Source organism: Gymnoscopelus microlampas (assembly GCF_963454915.1).
Source record: "Gymnoscopelus microlampas genome assembly, chromosome: 14".
NCBI lineage: Eukaryota > Metazoa > Chordata > Actinopteri > Myctophiformes > Myctophidae > Gymnoscopelus > Gymnoscopelus microlampas.
Window position 1 is genome coordinate 3647679 of NC_139951.1, and position 19255 is coordinate 3666933.

The 19255-nt window shown below is 40.6% G+C and overlaps 1 protein-coding gene across 1 annotated transcript; it reads left to right on the forward strand.

Annotated features, from left to right (window-relative positions):
• The first annotated feature begins 1787 nt into the window (after positions 1-1787).
• Positions 1788-17460, forward strand: LOC311060929 (myosin heavy chain, fast skeletal muscle-like). Its single transcript, XM_084079330.1, has 39 exons — positions 1788-1997; positions 2092-2235; positions 2503-2659; positions 2753-2780; positions 2871-2979; positions 3115-3207; positions 3296-3359; positions 3579-3677; positions 3761-3864; positions 4303-4441; positions 4698-4816; positions 5413-5562; positions 5656-5826; positions 6265-6568; positions 6815-6879; positions 7158-7245; positions 7359-7476; positions 7602-7725; positions 7831-7967; positions 8353-8608; positions 9100-9342; positions 9470-9646; positions 9736-9881; positions 10011-10101; positions 11175-11564; positions 11678-11804; positions 11976-12094; positions 12183-12379; positions 12472-12655; positions 12745-12910; positions 13054-13178; positions 14530-14838; positions 14947-15150; positions 15232-15357; positions 15976-16146; positions 16230-16334; positions 16435-16530; positions 17150-17285; positions 17397-17460. The coding sequence occupies exons 1-39, from the start codon at positions 1791-1793 to the stop codon at positions 17405-17407; spliced, it is 5799 nt and encodes a 1932-aa protein (XP_083935456.1). The 5' UTR covers positions 1788-1790; the 3' UTR covers positions 17408-17460.
• Positions 17461-19255: the final 1795 nt, after the last annotated feature.

Here is a 19255-nt window from a genome sequence, read left to right on the forward strand (position 1 = left end):
TTTACTTAAAATGAATGAAACATTGGAATATTGGATCAGAGTAGGCTATTTTGGGTTAACGACCCCTTGATGGTAGGGCTCGCTTGGCTGCTTGATTTGATACGCAAGCTGTGATAACAACCTTGGACCGTATCAGCTGTGTGAGAGAGGCTGTGTGTGCATTTATACATTACAGAGTCTGCTAAGGAATGCATTTTGGTGAAATGTAATGCTGAAATGAAATGTGAAGAGTACAAGGAATGGAAATAACGTTAAGTGGACACTTTTTTATGGTCCGGTCAAGGATTAAGTGACACTGACTATACACCTACAGTGAAGCCTGTCCCGTTAAGCCAGTGCCAGACTATTTGTTGGAGCTGTTAACAACTCATAAACATCTGAACTGTGACCCTGACTACATAAACATCAAAACCCCCAAAAACTAAACTAAAGCTGTCAAATTTAGTGAAGTGCCCTGCTCAAATGGAGCGGAGTGGAAGAATGAAGTAGCATACAATAACAAGTACAGTATTTGAGTATTTCCTTTCCTTACTGAATATTAACATGTTCCAAATAAGGCCTGCTGCAATGAATTCACCTTAATGAAGAAACCCAGCACCCCACCACCTTGCCAATTAAACTATTTTTATACCATAGCCACTGTCATGGTCATAAACCACATAGCCAAGAAGCACTACCAAATATCATGTGAGTGTTGGAAGTATAATTTTACAAGATTATTAATAGATTTGAAATGGTTTTGTTTTTATGGCTAAATGGATACTATTGCAATGTCAACAGGAATTAAAGGACCTTGAAAGGTAACTTCTACTTTTACTTTCTACCCAGCATGCAATGAACACCTAGTATAAAGCATGCTGAGACGGTTGACTCGGACCCATTGCAGAGGAGTTCAGAGTTTCATTTAGTGGTGAGTGAGACTTCATCTGTCCTTCATAGTCCTATAAATGTTTTAGAGATGTTAGTTATTCATAGTCATATAAATATATCATGTTAGCTATTCATAAAAATGACTACGTACATAGTGCCAAATAGCGACAGACATGATCCGAGGTTACAGACACTGAATGAGTGGACAGAATAATTTATGTTATATTGAACAATTTGAATGATTGATACAGTGTATGTGTTTTTACCAGATACTTTCTTAGTCTTCATCAAGTAATTATTTGGAAGAGTACTTTTATATCTACTAGAGTTATTATTAGTTATTAAGTAACAATATTTTTACTCGAGTAGTGCTTGGCTAGACTGCCCACCTCTGAATGTAACCTTAATTCATACAATGGAATTAAAGAAGAAAGAAATCTAGCATTGCTTCAGTACAAATACAAAATTAGAAACACGGTTGTAATAACAAAAAAAATACTTGGTGAAATTAAGAAGAAGCAAAAAACAAACAAACAAATAAAAAAACAGAACGGGCAAGTACAGTATAATTTCAACCTTTCAGATATGGAACTGAATTTTTTAAATGTGTCTCTTACAAAGTGGTGTGTGGCAAGAATGAACATTAAGATTTATACAGTCCAATCTAATTCATGATTATAAATTGTATTAAATCATCAACTCATGTTAATATCCTCAAAATTATGTGTTTTTTCACACGTAGGGATTGCACTCAAGATTCCACTGCTACTGGTAGTGGGTAAAAGTGAGTGTTCATATGTTTTCTAATAAACCTACAATAAGCTATAACCATAAGAATAGTCCTACAATTATGTGCTCAGATCTCAAGTCAGCAAAGGCATCAACACCATCTATTTGTCTGTCTACAGAAAGCCGCCACCATGAGTACGGACGCAGAGATGGAGCAGTATGGCAAGGCCGCCATTTATCTCCGTAAGCCAGAGAGGGAGAGAATGGAGGCTCAAGCTATGCCCTTTGATGCCAAAACTGCAGCATATGTGGCTGATACTAAGGAGCTGTACCTCAAGTGTAAAATTATAAAGAAGGACGGTGACAAAGTCACTGTGGAAACACTCTTGGATAAAGTGGTAGGTAGAGGTGTATCTAAAATCAAATAGTGGAACAGTACAACTGTAATCACAATACATTATGGATTTGTGCTTTTTTTTTTTTTTTTTTTAGGAAAGAACTGTAAAGGAGGCTGATGTTTCCCCTATGAACCCTCCCAAGTATGACAAAATTGAGGACATGGCCATGATGACCCACCTCAGTGAAGCCACTGTCCTGTATAACCTCAAAGAGCGTTATGCAGCATGGATGATCTATGTAAGGTTTTCTACATGCTGAGAACAGTACAGTATTGCACCTGTCGATAGCAAAGAAAGAAAAATACAGTGTACAAGTTCTATCATCAAGTGAAAACCATAGAAAAACAAATGCAAACAAACTCTTCTGAAGTTAACTTGCTCATTAGTTGATGCCACTTGAAACTCATGACTGTAATCCCAGCTCTAGTGATCTGTTGTCCCAGATATGTGGCATGCTCAGTGCTATGTTGTATGATGTTAATGTTCTCTCTCTTCTCCCCTTCAGACCTACTCTGGCTTGTTTTGTGCAACTGTGAACCCCTACAAGTGGCTCCCAGTGTACGACCAGGACGTTGTAAATGCCTACAGAGGCAAGAAGCGTATTGAGGCTCCACCCCACATCTTCTCTGTCTCTGACAACGCCTATCAGTTCATGCTGATGGGTACGTACTACTCAGGACAATGTAAAAACAATAATATAACTATAATGGTTTTGTGGTGTATCCATGGCTAAAAGTTTGCTTTACATTTTACAGATAAAGAGAACCAGTCTGTCCTGATCACGTAAGTTTCCCATCTACTAGGCTTTAAAAAAAGAACATTGTACACAAATTCACTAACTGCATTTCTCTGAATATGTTTATTTATAATCAGTGGAGAATCCGGTGCTGGAAAGACTGTGAACACCAAGCGTGTCATCCAATACTTTGCAACAGCTAGTTCTGGTGAGGGGAAATCGGCGGCCGATAGCGGTAAAATCAAGGTATATGTACAGGTTTTTAACTTCAACATATACATGTTTTTGAACATAAAGCATTTGTATGCAATATTATATAGCAATTCAATGTACAAGAATTCTGACCAAATTTTCAATTGGGCGATGTCTAAAACATTCTAGGGGTCATTGGAGGATCAGATTATTGCAGCCAATCCCTTGCTGGAGGCCTATGGTAATGCCAAGACTGTGAGGAATGACAACTCCTCTCGCTTTGTAAGTGTAAATAATTTTATGAGAAAACCTGCAATAATTCCACAATGTGATGCAAGAGGGATGCAACAAATTGTGCTGTATCAAACAGGGTAAATTCATCAGAATCCATTTCGGCACAACGGGTAAACTGGCCAGTGCTGATATTGAGACATGTAAGTATGAAGTTCACAGATGATAAATTATACATGCCTTCATTTGAGGATTACATTTTGAGTTATGTACAACCCATATAGATTATTATTATTATTTATTTTATTTTATTTTATTTTATTTTATTATTACTATTACTAATATTACCCATATAGAATAGTATTATTATTATAATACTAAAAATAATTATTATTAATATGAGTTATGTGCAACCCATATAGATCTGCTGGAGAAGTCCAGAGTGACCTACCAGCTTCCTGCAGAGAGAGGTTACCACATCTTTTTCCAGATGATGACCAACCACAAACCTGAGATTATTGGTAAATGGAATGACTGATAATGCAGCGAGAACATACATTAATGAATAAAAACACATGATCACCCTTTTTTAATCCCTTTTAAGAAATGTGTCTGATCACCTCCAACCCCTACGACTTCCCGTTGATCAGCATGGGTGTGATCACTGTGGCCAGCATTAACGACAAAGAGGAGCTGGACGCTACGGATGTCAGTAAACATTATTTTAATATTCTAATACTCACTGTGCGCTGCAGTGCTCTGCAAAATGTATTTTCTAAAGCAGTGGTTCTCAAAGTTTTCAGGCCTTGACCCCCCAAAACAAATCCTATTTGAACTGGGGACCCCCCACCCTGACAAGCACTTGGAATGGTAGCGGTTGAGGCATTACATTTAGTTTGACTCGGTTTCACAGATTTGTGAAAATAGCCGATCTACATGTTTTCAAATTCTTCTTAGATAATATTTGTCAATTTTTATAGTATAGTTTGTTGATTACTTTTGACACCGTAATGGTCTTAAGTAAAAGGTCTTAAAAGTCCTTAAATTGTCACTTTAGAAATGTGCAGATACCCTGTATACACATATACTGTCTGTTAATCTAATGCTTAATCTCAATCTTTTGAATACATCTCTGCTGCTTATCAGGATGCTATTGACATCCTGGGTTTCGACGCTGAGCAGAAACAGTACATCTACAAGTTCACCGGTGCAGTGATGCATCATGGTGTCATGAAGTTCAAACAGAAGCAGCGTGAGGAACAGGCTGAGCCTGATGGCACAGAAGGTAAGCTGCATATTCAACTAAGGAATGAAAATAATGCATACTTTGTCAGTATTGAATTATTTTACGTCTAAATGAACTAAGCTAAATATATTTTCAATATATTTCCTTTTTTTGTTTTTTATATATTATACTGTTTAGAGCTATGATCCTAGATTACTATGTCTATGCATTTGACGTATTACCTTGTGTTTACCTACCTACTGTTAATCTCTCTAAGGATTAAATGCCAAAATTGCAAATTGTATGAACATTTCAGAGGCTGACAAGATTTCCTACCTGTTGGGCATAAACTCAGCAGAGATGCTTAAGGCGTATTGTTACCCCAGAGTGAAAGTTGGAAACGAGTATGTCACTAAGGGACAGACTGTGCCACAGGTGAGTAAATTACATTATTTCCATGTTCTGATTTCATAAACACTTTATATTCTCAACACAGCATACCATTAGAACTCTAATACCTTTTTGAGTTGTGTCCAGACTGTCTTAAATCATCTTCTGTAAAAACACCCGGGACAGACTCTTCTCCCTTCTGGCTCCCAAACAGTGGAACAAACTCCCCATTGCAGACTCACTCCCAATCTTCCGCCGTAATCTGAAGACTCACCTCTTCAGACTCCATAGCCCGTAGCACTTGCCGTAGAACTTCCCCTAGCCTTGATGACCTTGCAGGCTTATGCAAAGGCTAAATGTAATTTCGATGGCATGTTATGTAGACAGATGCCAGGTTAATCTGTAGACCTGGCATCCAAGTGTATAGTTTCAATGTGCAGATTATAGATTGTTTTAGATTATAATGTTTAGACTGATGATAGGTTCTTGGTTTACCTATGATCCTAGATTACTAATGCAATGCATTTGATGCATTACCTCATGTTTTCCTTGCTTACTGTAAATCACTCTGGATGGAGCGTCTGCTAAATGCCTAAATTGTGTAATTCACACCCCTACTAATAACGTTCCTATTTCCATAGGTAATGAACTCAGTTGGTGCCTTGGCCAAGTCCCTCTATGAGAAGGAGTTCTTCTGGATGGTCGTTAGGATCAATGAGATGCTGGACACCAAGCAGCAGAGAAACTACTACATTGGTGTGCTGGACATCGCTGGTTTTGAAATCTTTGATGTAAGCATGGACTTGTTTTAAGTGGGAGACTTGTTATTTTTGTCACAGTTACATAATTACAAGAAATTGGGCTAATGATATTTCCACTCACAGTTCAACACCCTGGAGCAGCTGTGCATCAACTTCACCAATGAGAAACTGCAACAGTTTTTCAACCACACCATGTTTGTTCTGGAGCAAGAAGAGTACAAGAAGGAAGGAATTCCCTGGGATCTCATTGACTTCGGCATGGACTTGGCTGTCTGCATTGAGCTAATTGAGAAGGTATTATTATATTTTATTACACGGCTTGGTTGGATGCTTAATTCTGATTGGTCAATCACTGAATTCAGTGGTGTGTTATTTCTGGATAATGACCGATGAGCTCAATAACAGACCGCTGTCTAATCAAAGGCTCAGAGCACCTGTGCTAGTAGATTTTGTGCACCTGCGCTAGTTGATTTTATGTAAACAAACACACAATGTCATTTACAGCTAAACATTGATCTCAAGTGAAGAAGCAAAGAAGCGAGAAATAGAAATGCAGTAACCGAAAATTGATTCTATTTGATCAACACTTCCTTGTTTTCCGAGGTGACCGTGTCCGCACGGCGTAACACTTATGGAACACTTTGTTGTGCTTTAATGGACATGATGTTAATATAGTTTTTGTCATTGGCACTTCGTTTGTGGTGATTTGTCTCTTTTGTCTCCTTTACAAAGCCATTGGGCATCTTCTCCATCCTTGAAGAGCAGTGCATGTTCCCAAAGTCTTCAGACAAAACCTTCGCCGAAAAGTTGCTTGACCAGCATCTTGGGAAGAACAAGGCCTTTGAGAAGCCCAAGCCGGCCAAAGGCAAGGGTGAGGCCCACTTCTCCCTGGTCCACTACGCTGGAACTGTGGACTACAGCATTACAGGCTGGCTTGAGAAGAACAAGGACCCCCTGAACGACTCTGTCATTCAGCTGTTCCAAAAGTCTTCAGTTAAACTGCTGCCTGTGTTCTATCCTCCTCCCGAGCCTGAAGGTATGTTTGTTAATATAATATAATGTGTTCTATCCTCCTCCTGAGTCTGAAGGTGTGTTAATTAATCAATATAATAATAATATAATGTGTTCTATCCCCCACCTGAGCCTAATAATATAAACACTCCGAATCTGACAAGAAGGGAGGAATATTCATTCTGTATAACAAAAAATACAATGTCTGTTGACTTTAACAAAGAAAAGGAGGGATGCGGGATCCACTCATGATTCTTACAAATATACACAGATACGACAAAGAAGGGAGGCAAGAAGAAGGGTGGTTCCATGCAGACTGTGTCTAGTGCTTTCAGGGTAAGAATATTTATTCATTATTATCAACATTATAGTCCTGTAAAAAATAGGCATGTCTTTTCATGTTGGAATTAAACAATTTCTGTATCACATGATGTGAGCTTGTAGAGCAGCTATCTTTGAATGGCTGAAGTTTAAAACAGGGCTTAAGTGGTTAATGTATGTTTTAGAAAAATCTAAATCTGTAAAGTAACTAGAATCTAAAGAGTTCCAATAATTCTACTGGGGGGAAAAGTACAATATTGTCTTACTTTTTGCTAAAATAATTGTCTCAATAGGCGAACTTGGGGATGCTGATGACCAATCTGAGGAGTACTCATCCTCACTTTGTGCGTTGCCTGATTCCCAATGAGTCCAAGACTCCCGGTAAACACTGAAAATAAACATTTAAACAAATGATTGTGAGGTGGCCATTGAATGCAACTTTGGCCAGTGTGTAACTATTTTGTCCTAATAATAATGAAGCAACATCTTTACAGGCCTGATGGAGAACTTCCTGGTCATCCACCAGCTGAGGTGTAACGGTGTGCTGGAGGGCATCAGGATTTGTACAAAGGGCTTCCCAAGCAGAATCCCCTATGCTGACTTCAAGCAGAGGTATTCATTCCTTTTTCCAGCAACTTTTAGTTCCACACCTATTAACACAAAATGACCCACTTTTACAAAACAGGTACAAAGTACTGAATGTCAGCGCAAAATGACCATGAACTTTAAAAAAACAGGTACAAAGTACTGAATGCCAGCGCATGTCCCGATGGCGCGTTCATGGACAACAAGAAAGCCTCTGAGAAGCTTCTTGGGTCCATTGCCGTACCTCATGATGAGTACAAGTTTGGACACACCAAGGTAAACACACTCCCAATCTGGTTTAACATTATCCAGAGATGACTAAAAGTAGATTTTACGTTTTTTTAGTTGCTCAATGCTCAGTGTTTGTAACACTGTATTCAGGTGTTCTTCAAAGCTGGTCTGCTGGGTGTCCTGGAGGAGATGCGAGATGAAAAGCTGTTTGCTCTGGTCACAATGACTCAGGCTCTCGGACGAGCTTACGTCATGAGGAAGGAGTTTGTCAAGATGATGGTTAGGAGGTAATATGAAAACATCAATTCAATATTAAGTACAATTTGTAAGTAAACGTTGTCATTGCTGTTCAATAAAACAAAAGTAAAATGTCAAATCATTATAATAAAAATAGCAAAAATTGCCGAGGAAGCTTTTGATGACTGTGGTAAGGAAAAACACTCCCCTTAAACAGGAGAAGAAACCTTGAGCAGATACGGGCTCTAAGACGGATGGCCATCTGCATTTACTTTCCCGGGGGTTAACAACAATAATACCAACAGCAATAATAACGACAACAACAGAAACGACTATGACACAATAATAACAGCTTTAATAACAGCCTGCAGTCGTATTACATGGAAACCCTCGATCTTCAGCTAAATCATGATCCATTGAAACCGCTTTCCACAGAGAGGCCATTTACACCATCCAGTTCAACGTGCGCTCATTCTGCAATGTGAAAAACTGGCCATGGATGGGGCTGTACTTCAAGATCAAGCCTCTCCTGCAGAGCGCTGAGACTGAGAAGGAGCTTCAGAACATGAAAGAGAACTATGAGAAGATGAAAATTGACCTGGCTGCTGCCCTGGCCACGAAGAAGACACTGGAAGAGAAAATGGTATCTCTGGTGCAGGAGAAGAATAACCTTGCACAGTCAGCGGCATCAGTAAGTAGCTACAGTTGTACAGGAAGTGTTGCTAATATTTCATATGGTTTATCATCTTTTATCTAATGTAGAATGTAGATGTAGACCATGGCAGAGAATGTCTGGTGGTCGAACGGCTGTTGGCATCGTTGTATAGCTACATGGCTACCAGCACAAAGGCCTGACCCAATTTGTCGTTCTTCTGAGGGGGAGGTTGAGTCTTTATATGCCACTGCTCCTCACCCACACACTACTATAGTATATCCTTTTGGAGTACTGTAGGTTGATAGCCTCCAGCTTCTTCCTTGTCCTCACCTCCACCTCCGTACCGTCCAGGCTCTGACAACGATAGAGCCTGCCTTTTTCACCAGCTTGTTCAGTCAGTTAATGTCCGCTGTGTTAATGTACCCCCCCCCCCCAGGAAGCAGCTGCAAAACAAATAATCTCATATATCTCACCCAGAACAAATGCTGCAACAAGTTCCCTCACTTATCTTTTTCATTGACAACCAGGGAGATGAAGCATTGAATGATGCTGAGGAGAGATGTGAGGGTCTTATTAAAAGTAAGATCCAGTTGGAGGCAAAGGTCAAAGAGACGACTGAGAGACTGGAGGACGAGGAGGAGATCAATGCTGAACTGACTGCCAAGAAGAGGAAGCTGGAAGATGAATGCTCTGAGCTCAAGAAGGACATTGATGACCTGGAGCTCACCCTGGCCAAAGTGGAGAAAGAGAAACACGCCACTGAAAACAAGGTTCAACATTATACACTCTAGCCGTCTCATCAAGTTATAGAACAATAATGATCCACTCATGATTATACACTCAAGCTTTCTTATCAAGTTATAGAACAATAATGATTCATTCATTCTGCATATTTAGGTGAAGAACCTGACTGAGGAGATGGCCTCTCAGGATGAAGGTCTTGCTAAGCTGACCAAGGAAAAGAAGGCCCTCCAAGAGGCACATCAGCAGACTCTTGATGACCTGCAGGCAGAGGAAGACAAAGTCAACACTCTGACCAAGGCCAAGACCAAGCTGGAGCAGCAAGTTGACGATGTGAGTTCATCAAGTCAATTGGCTGTTTTGAACATATACGGTATGTTTATTGTGGTACTGAATAATAAGACAAATATATTGTTGTGCAGTTGGAGGGTTCTCTGGAGCAAGAGAAGAAGCTCCGCATGGACCTTGAGAGAGCCAAGAGAAAGCTTGAGGGTGATCTGAAACTGGCCCAGGAATCCATCATGGATCTGGAGAATGACAAGCAGCAGTCTGATGAGAAGATTAAGAAGTAATGTGGACCACAATATGAATAATTGATAATTGATATTAATAATAAATCATATGAATACAAATAACAATATGAAATGCGATGGATGAAAACTACCACTAAAATATGATGTATGACTGTATTCCACAGGAAGGACTTTGAAGTAAGCCAGCTTCTGAGTAAGATTGAGGATGAGCAATCTTTGGGGGCCCAGCTACAGAAGAAGATCAAAGAACTCCAGGTATTTCTTTTATTCAGCTTCTTTAAAATCATTGATAACTAGAAAAAGTTCTCCTCGGAGCACAGGTCTCCGCCAGGTCAGGTAGATTAGTGTGGCCTTCTGGTGGTGCTATAATAGGCCAATGTGAAAAGGGTGCCATTTCTTCTTAGGCCATTCACGGCAATCGGACACTGCATTCACGATTTGAGGGCTTTTTGTTCCAAAAATGTGTTTTACTAAATTAGACCTGCTGGTGGCGCTATAACAGGCCAATGTGAACAGGGTGGCATTTCTTCCTCGGCCTAGTGGGAATGTGCGTGCAAAATTTCATGGAAATTGCACACTGCGTTCATGATTTGAGGCATTTTGTTCAAAACGGACCTCTCCTCAAACTTTGGAAGCCAATTTAGCCAATTAGAATGGAATATGAAAAATCGGACAGATCTGTGTTGATCACATGACTATAGAGTGTGTATAGATTTGTGTGATTTTTTGACAGAATGTGTAGGAATAAAATCTAAAAATGTGTTTTGCACAAATCGGCCTCCTGGTGGCGCTTTAAAAGGCAGATATAAAAAATGCAGGGCAAAGGTTTTTCCTTGGCTTCCAGGTAGTATGCGTGCAAATTTTCACGCAGATCGTGCAGTTATAGGTAGGTATAGGTAAGAAACGCAAAACGGCCTGTTATAGCGCCACCATGAGGCTGATTTGAAAATGTTCAAGTGGCATTTCTTCCTCGGTCTAGTGGGAATATACGTGCAAAACTTCACTGACATTGCATGTTGCATTCATGATTTGAGGCATTTTGTTGAAAACGAACCAATCCTGCAAACTTTGGAAGCCAATCTTAGGCAATCAGGATGGAATATGGGAAATCGGACAGATCCGTGTTGCACAAATTGGCCTCCTGGTGGCACTATAACAGGCCAATCTGAAAAACTCGCATTGACCGAGCTAACGGTGCCGGCGATTAGCTGCTCACAGACACACAGACGGTGAGGGTGCAAAACATACTCTCTCGCCAAGCCTTTCGGCCTGGTGGAGACAATAAGTAAGTGTAAATTAGGATTTTAATACGTTCATTAATTTGAAAGGCTCGTATTGAAGAACTGGAGGAGGAGATCGAGGCAGAGCGTGCCGCTCGTGCCAAGGTTGAGAAGCAGAGAGCTGACCTCTCCAGGGAACTTGAGGAGATCAGCGAGAGGCTGGAGGAGGCCGGTGGAGCCACTGCTAGTCAGATCGAGATGAATAAGAAGCGTGAGGCTGAGTTCCAGAAGCTGCGTCGTGACCTCGAAGAGTCCACCCTGCAGCATGAAGCCACTGCTTCTGGTCTCCGTAAGAAACAGGCGGACAGTGTTGCAGAGCTAGGCGAGCAGATCGACAACCTCCAGCGTGTCAAGCAGAAACTGGAGAAGGAGAAGAGTGAATACAAGATGGAGATCGATGACCTGTCCAGCAACATGGAAGCTGTTGCTAAGGCAAAGGTAGAATAGAATGCTTGTGTGTAACTCTTGACAAATACAAGAATTACTAAAACAAGGGAATACATTGTAGGTTACTTCAGTGATTGAATATTATGTCCAACGTTAATCAACAGGGAAATCTTGAGAAGATGTGCCGCACGCTTGAGGACCAACTCAGTGAAATCAAGTCCAAGAGTGATGAGAATGTTCGCCAGTTAAATGATATTGGAGCTCAGAGAGCAAGACTGTTGACAGAAAATGGTAAATGTTCATTGTAAAGTCTACTAGCCTACATGGTTTGTCAATGGTACTTGAGCAAATTCCATAATTAGAGATAATGCTTTGATCAGCAGTCATCCCAGGAATTTAAGGAATATGTATTCAACAAAGATTATTTAAATGTTTGAAACTAATATTCAAATTTCTAACTAGGTGAGTTTGCTCGTCAACTTGAGGAGAAAGAAGGTATTGTCTCTCAGCTCACCAGAGGCAAGCAGGCCTTCACCCAACAGATTGAGGAGTTGAAGAGACACGTTGAAGAGGAGGTTAAGGTAAGGAACAGCTTTTTTTTTTTGTTTAAAAATAGTCTTTTTGTAATTATATCCAGCTGACATTTCTTTGGCATTTTTGTTTTGACAGGCAAAGAATGCCCTTGCCCATGCTGTGCAATCAGCTCGCCATGACTGTGACCTTCTGAGGGAGCAGTTTGAGGAGGAGCAGGAGGCCAAGGCCGAGCTGCAGCGTGGAATGTCTAAGGCCAACGCTGAGGTGTGTCAGTGGAGGAGCAAGTATGAGACTGATGCTGTCCAACGCACTGAGGAGCTGGAGGAAGCTAAGTAAGTGATCAGTGTTTTTAAAACATCAGGTACCACTCACTATACAAAATATTGCTCACAATAATTTGATTCCATTTAAAACTGATCAACAGGAAGAAGCTCGCCCAGCGTCTTCAGGAAGCTGAGGAGCAAATCGAGGCTGTGAATTCCAAGTGCGCCTCTCTGGAGAAAACCAAACAGAGACTCCAGGGTGAAGTGGAAGACCTCATGATTGATGTGGAGAGGGCCAATGGTTTGGCTGCCAACCTTGACAAGAAACAGAGAAACTTTGATAAGGTGCTTTGACATACATTATTTTACAACAAAATCATTCTTGCCTCCTTAAACTGGGGTAAATGACACATTTTGTTACAAATGCTGTGCAGGTCTTGGCAGATTGGAAGCAGAAATATGAAGAGGGCCAGGCCGAGCTGGAGGGAGCTCAGAAAGAGGCTCGTTCTCTCAGCACTGAGATGTTTAAAATGAAGAATTCCTATGAGGAGTCTCTGGACCACCTGGAGACCATGAAGCGTGAAAACAAGAACCTGCAACGTGAGTTTTATCTTTTAATAACGGTAAAGGAATAAAATCGTTAATATTCAAGATCAAGCTTCAACTTTATTCAAATGCAAATACAAATACAAAATAGTTGCTGATTGGAAAGTTCCTCATTCATTATTTTCAATCAACTGCAGAGGAGATCTCAGACCTGACTGAACAGATTGGTGAGACTGGAAAGAGCATCCATGAGCTGGAGAAATCCAAGAAACAGACGGAGACAGAGAAGGCAGAGATCCAGACAGCCCTGGAGGAAGCTGAGGTAAATCTTTTAGGTTCTACATGTCTATATTTTAGATTTCTTTCAATAAGGGTTATATTCAGACAGTGTAGCAGTATCGTCGGTGTCCAGCCGGGACCAGCTAACTCCATTTTCAGGTTTTCTTTTTTTTTTCATAAATCAATGCTATTGAACCCCCTTTACATCTGTGTAAAGTTTTTTTTAATAATAACCTATGAAAAGTATTAAAAAGCGCCTAGGACGAAAACTCCCAACTCCATTGGATCCTCAAACTGTCCGTCAAAACAAACAACTCCCCCCTCCTCTCATGCTCTCCACTGCTGCATACTATATATACAGGGTTTTTGCCAATTGTCAAATATAAATACTACAGATTTAAAAAAACGTAATTCAGACTTTGTTTTTGACCAATTGTCAGATACAAATTTGGACAGTTTTCACTGTGTAATTTCAGCGTTAAACCAATATGCAGGATGTGACTGAATATCACTCAAGTCAGACTGCATTCATGCTTTACCCTCCACCTTTAGCAGAGACTTTAAGTGAACAGTCATTTGCTCTCGGCTCTGGTCACCGTTTTGCGGGTTGTTTTCACCAACCCAGTGACTGGAAGGTTTAGGCAACACACAACAGTGTAATAATAAAATGTTGATGGATAGGTAAATGCAACTGTGGTTGTTATTGTTAGTGCAGTAGGCTACAGATTTGATAGGCTACAGATTCTATTATTCATGAATGTATTTCTTTTATTGATATGCCATTTATTTATTGTTGGTGTGCCATGATTGCTTTTGTTAAATACATTTAGTATTGAGTATTGAGGCAGAATTGTTTGTTGTACTCAACTGTAGAAGAACAACAGTGGTAACAGTTAGATCCATGGATGTTTCCAATGCATGTTAAACTAAAAGTTGTTTAAGTACAGTATTCAGCTTGATCTATACTTAGTATATGAGGATGGCGCACACCATAAATAGCTGATCTCCAAGCTCACAATGCGTTGTGATGTGTTGTGAGCTTTGAGATTCATTGTCAGCTGTTCTTATCAATGATGGACAAAACCTCCTAACTCCACTCAATGATGGACAAAACCTCCTAACTCCACTTGTGCTGGATTTGGGTAAAGTGGTGATAATATAATGACACATGCAAGTATCTGATAATATATAAAGTCACAATACCAAGTTTGATGAGGCAGTATTGCTTTGTTTTAAAAATATAAGGTTTTCTTCATTTTCTGAAAAATTCATATTTTGTTTTTCATTTCCTGAACAATTACCATTTTGGAGTTAGCTGGTTCCGGCCGGACAGCAGTATGATCGATGTTACATTAAAAGGTCCGACAACCTTTTGATCCTGTATTACATTTTAGGGTACTCTGGAGCACGAGGAGTCCAAGATTCTTCGTGTCCAGCTGGAGCTCAACCAGATCAAGGGTGAGGTTGACAGGAAGCTGGCAGAGAAGGATGAAGAGATGGAGGGGATCAAGAGGAACAGCCAGAGGGTGATTGACTCCATGCAGAATACTCTGGACTCTGAGGTCAGGAGCAGAAACGATGCCCTGAGAATCAAGAAGAAGATGGAGGGAGACCTGAACGAGATGGAGGTTCAGCTGAGCCATGCCAACCGCCAGGCTGCTGAGGCCCAGAAGCAGCTGAGGAACGTCCAGGGAACGCTTAAGGTGCAAAACATATTAGATAGACACATATTCAAACAATAGAACTGCACTGAACAAGTCACATGCTGATATTTCTCTTAACGTGATCACCTCAAATGTGATTTATTTTAGGATGCCCAACTGCACCTTGACGATGCTGTCAGAGGCCAAGAAGATGTGAAGGAGCAAGCTGCCATGGTGGAGCGTAGGAATGGCCTCATGGTTTCTGAGATCGAGGAGCTGAGAGTGGCTCTGGAACAGACAGAGAGAGGCCGCAAAGTGGCTGAACAAGAACTAGTGGATGCTAGTGAACGCGCTGGCCTGTTGCACTCCCAGGTAAGTCAATGGAAAAACTCTCAACATATTTAACTTACAAGTCATGCATACTTGCATTGCTAAACTGAATCTTTATTTTAGAACACAAGCCTTCTGGGCACCAAGAAGAAACTTGAGAGTGACCTGATCCAGGTCCAAGGCGAAGTGGATGACAGTGTTCAAGAAGCAAGGAATGCTGAGGAGAAGGCAAAGAAAGCCATCACTGATGTAAGTTAGGATGACCGCCCCTTATCCAATATACCAGGACAATTAGACATCCTTTTGGCATGCTTAACATACAATACAATACAGCAAGCTCATTGCATGCGCATGTTGAAAACCGTTGCTCTATAATAGGCTTCAACAGAGGATGTATTTTAGAATGCTAAACTTGTCTTATTCAAACAGCCATGATGAAGATAATAGGGAAAAAAGGAACATCGCTATGTTCAGACTTTATATCAGAAATATGTGCTCAGGTAGACAAATAACAACAACAATTCTGAACGCAGCATTCTGAGGCGCTGGCTTCAGACAGATATGGCTCAGAATCCTACAGTGCAGACTGAACTGGTACAAGAATGTATTCACTTGATATTTACCTTGTTTGTTTCCTTCTGGTCTTATGACACTAGTATCTGTTTATTACCTTATTATGACCTGTTTATTATCAATAATTAACTATTTTCTCACAGTCAATATGTGAATTTATATAAGTATAATCTTTACCATGTTTGTATTTTTGGATTGGCTTGGATTTTCTTGGCAAGTGTGATAAAGCAGCATAATGTTTTCCTTGATGGACAATTAAGTCTATTTTTTATCTTAAAAAACATTACTTTCCAGGCTGCTATGATGGCCGAGGAGCTTAAGAAGGAGCAGGACACTAGTTCTCACTTGGAGAGGATGAAGAAGAACCTGGAGGTCACAGTCAAGGACCTGCAGCATCGCCTCGACGAGGCAGAGAACCTGGCCATGAAGGGAGGCAAGAAGCAGCTCCAGAAACTGGAGTCTAGGGTAAGATTTAGTTTACTTCAACACAGCTTATAATCAATGAAATAAGAAGAAACAATTTCATATTGCATCATTCCATTGTGAAGGTGCGTGAACTGGAGGGAGAGGTTGAAGGAGCACAGAGAGGCGGAGCAGACGCTATTAAAGGTGTCCGCAAGTACGAGAGGAGAGTGAAGGAGCTGACATACCAGGTACTGTATATCATGTTCACTTAAATAGCCATCATGCCACTGATTAGATTAATAGATGGCATGAACATACAACTGATGTTATAAATTCACTTTACTTCAGACTGAAGAGGACAAGAAGAATCTTGGCAGGCTTCAGGATCTGGTAGACAAACTTCAGATGAAGGTGAAGGGCTACAAGAGGCAGGCTGAGGAAGCGGTAAGACAAATATACATCTTTAGTTGTGGTCGCCATGGGCATAGTGTTGTTGTCATAGTTTAACTAATGGAATAATTAAAGGTATACTGTAATAGGAATCAGTTATGTAATGTCAATATGACCAACAGCAGAGCATTTTTCAGTGTCCATCTTACTGCTTTCCAGTAGCGGCACATGGAATCTCTAGCTTGCCATGTTTCTGCAGTATAGCATGCACACAGCGGTACTGCAATGCACTGCACACATGGGCGGGGGAAGCTCTGACCTTATACTGTAACATGGGTGCTGAAAGGAAAAGCATGCACATGCTGCAAACACAGGCAGTTTCAGGCATAATGGTAAAAGTACATTTCCAAAATGGACTACAGAAAGCAACAGATTTTGTTTCCTATAATCTGCAATTTTTGGCTCGGGGTGCCGAACAAGAACAAGAAAACAGCCACGATTGTGCCATTCTAATGAGAACCTGTCAAGGCTCACTCATTAACATGCTACATGGGCCACTGTATTTGTCACATTCACACATTGATTACAATTTCCTGAAATTGTCTTGTTTGGACTAATTGTAAGATGCTCTTTTCAAATATTGAGGCTTTCAACCATCTCTATCATATTGTAGGAGGAAGCAGCCAACGCTCACCTGTCCAAGTGCAGAAAGGTTCAGAATGAGCTGGAGGAGGCTGAAGAGCGTGCTGACATCGCTGAAGGCCAGGTCAACAAGATGAGGGCTAAAAGTCGTGACTCCAAGGTAATACGTGTTCAATATGAAGGTTCATTATGTTGACTATCTTTAACTAAGATTCAACTGAAAATTCATGTTGAATATCTAAAATTATATTCTTTACTTTTGTTACAGGGAAAAGAAGCTGCTGAATAAGTTCTCCAATTCAAGTCACCGTACAAAGTCATAAAATATGACCCATTGTATTCAATAAAAGTGCATGGTAACAAAAGCATTTTGTTGTTTCTTGTATTCATTAGTTAGTCTTGTCAATACTTTTTATTGTGTGGTTTGAATTCTGGGTCCAACTCATATGTCCACTATACCATTTTATAAACATAAACAAATGAATATGTATATTATCATATGAATTATGATGTTTAAAGCTGGTCAATACTGAATCCATTATTTTTTGGTCCAGAAATAACCTCTGTTAGGCCAAAGACTTCACGGTGAAAGTGGGGACAATGTTATCACAAGGAAAAAAGAAATTACCTACCTGAGTTTTATTTTAGAGGACAATCTTTCCAGTGAAAAAATGGCAACAAAAGTAATCAGGAAAGTCAACCAAAGAAGAAGATGTTTTAGCAGGATACTCGTTGGTCAGTAGGAATACACTGAGGACTCTAGCTGGATCACTCATCCAATGTCATTTTGACTATGCATGTACCTCATGGTAGCATATTACTTTTTTTGCATTTGCTTTTTATAGCTATATATACTCACCATCTATCTAACATTAACTTGGAGATAAATCTTTTTTTTTTTTCACAACAGTATGTCACACCACTGTAGTGTCCCTTGCTGCAACAAACGCAAATCACCCTATTTGAGGTTTTACGAGTTTCCTGTGGATAAAACAATACGGGCTCTAAATTTGGCCAAACTGGCTAAAGCCACTAATTTGGGATTTAGGACTAGGCAAGGGGCGTTTCCCCACAAAAGTTGCTATTTTGGGACACCTGCCTTACCCGCAAAACACCTGCACTACCCGTTATATTATGCAAAGGTGTGGTGTGGGGGTTACAATGATAAAACCAATCACAGTGCCAGATGCCATTACCTTTAAGAGAAGACTGTGCAAGCCACTGGCCCTCATTTATCAACGCGGTGCAGCCCGAATAATGAGCGTACGGCGTGATCACCGCACCTTTCGGCATTTATCAATATATCCTGACGTGGGCTTAATCCTACTTTACGCTGAGATCTCACGTCTGGTCGAGACCAGTTGTTGACATTGGCTGCGCCCGTTTATTCCATTCTAGACCTGCAGAGCAACATTGTCTGACTGTCTGACAGGCATCTAGACCCATAATCCACTCCAAAATGTATATCTACACTAATAAATAATCGCTGTGAAAATATAACATTTTATAAAGTAATTTAAACAAACTGCTTTTGCTTTAACAGTCATTCTCCCGGTGGCCATGAAAATATAACAGCAGCGCCGTTGCACCGGCAGAAGCGCTGTATATTTTGAAAATAGCAGATATACAAGCTCACAAGCCAGCGTTGCATCGCGACGCGTTGTGAGCTTATAGATGGGGACTCGCCCATCCGACGGTCCGAGCCTCACTGGGAAATGGGAATAGCCTACACATGACGGCTTTATTTCAGTGTAACTCGAACGCACACTGCTCGGTATGGGTTAAATACATTAATGTACAAACGTATTCCTTGATGTGATTGGTATCATAATAAGTCATTCATGTAGGCTACAAGCCTACGTGACAACCGCTACGGTACGGATAACATGAAAAACACAGCTGGGCGGCCGTGTGTGTGTGTGTGTGTGTGTGTGTGTGAGTGAGAGAGAGAGAGAGAGAGAGAGAGAGAGAGAAAGAGAGAGGGGCGTGTGCGTGTGCGGCGAGGCGAGGCGAGGCGAGGCGAGGCGAGGCGAGGCGAGCGAGGGAAGCTATTTCTTATTGGCTTTTCATGTCTTTGGTCATATTCTGGTTCGTCTTCATGTCGTAAAATCGGGGCGTTTTGAGAATATTTAAGGGC

Coding starts and splice junctions, on each gene's coding strand:
- LOC311060929 (XM_084079330.1), top strand. CDS start 1,791: ATGAGTACGGACGCAGAGATGGAGCAGTATGGCAAGGCCGCCATTTAT. Junction 1,998..2,091: donor AAACACTCTTGGATAAAGTG/GTAGGTAGAGGT, acceptor TTTTTTTTTTAG/GAAAGAACTGTAAAGGAGGC. Junction 10,102..11,174: donor AGAAGATCAAAGAACTCCAG/GTATTTCTTTTA, acceptor TTAATTTGAAAG/GCTCGTATTGAAGAACTGGA.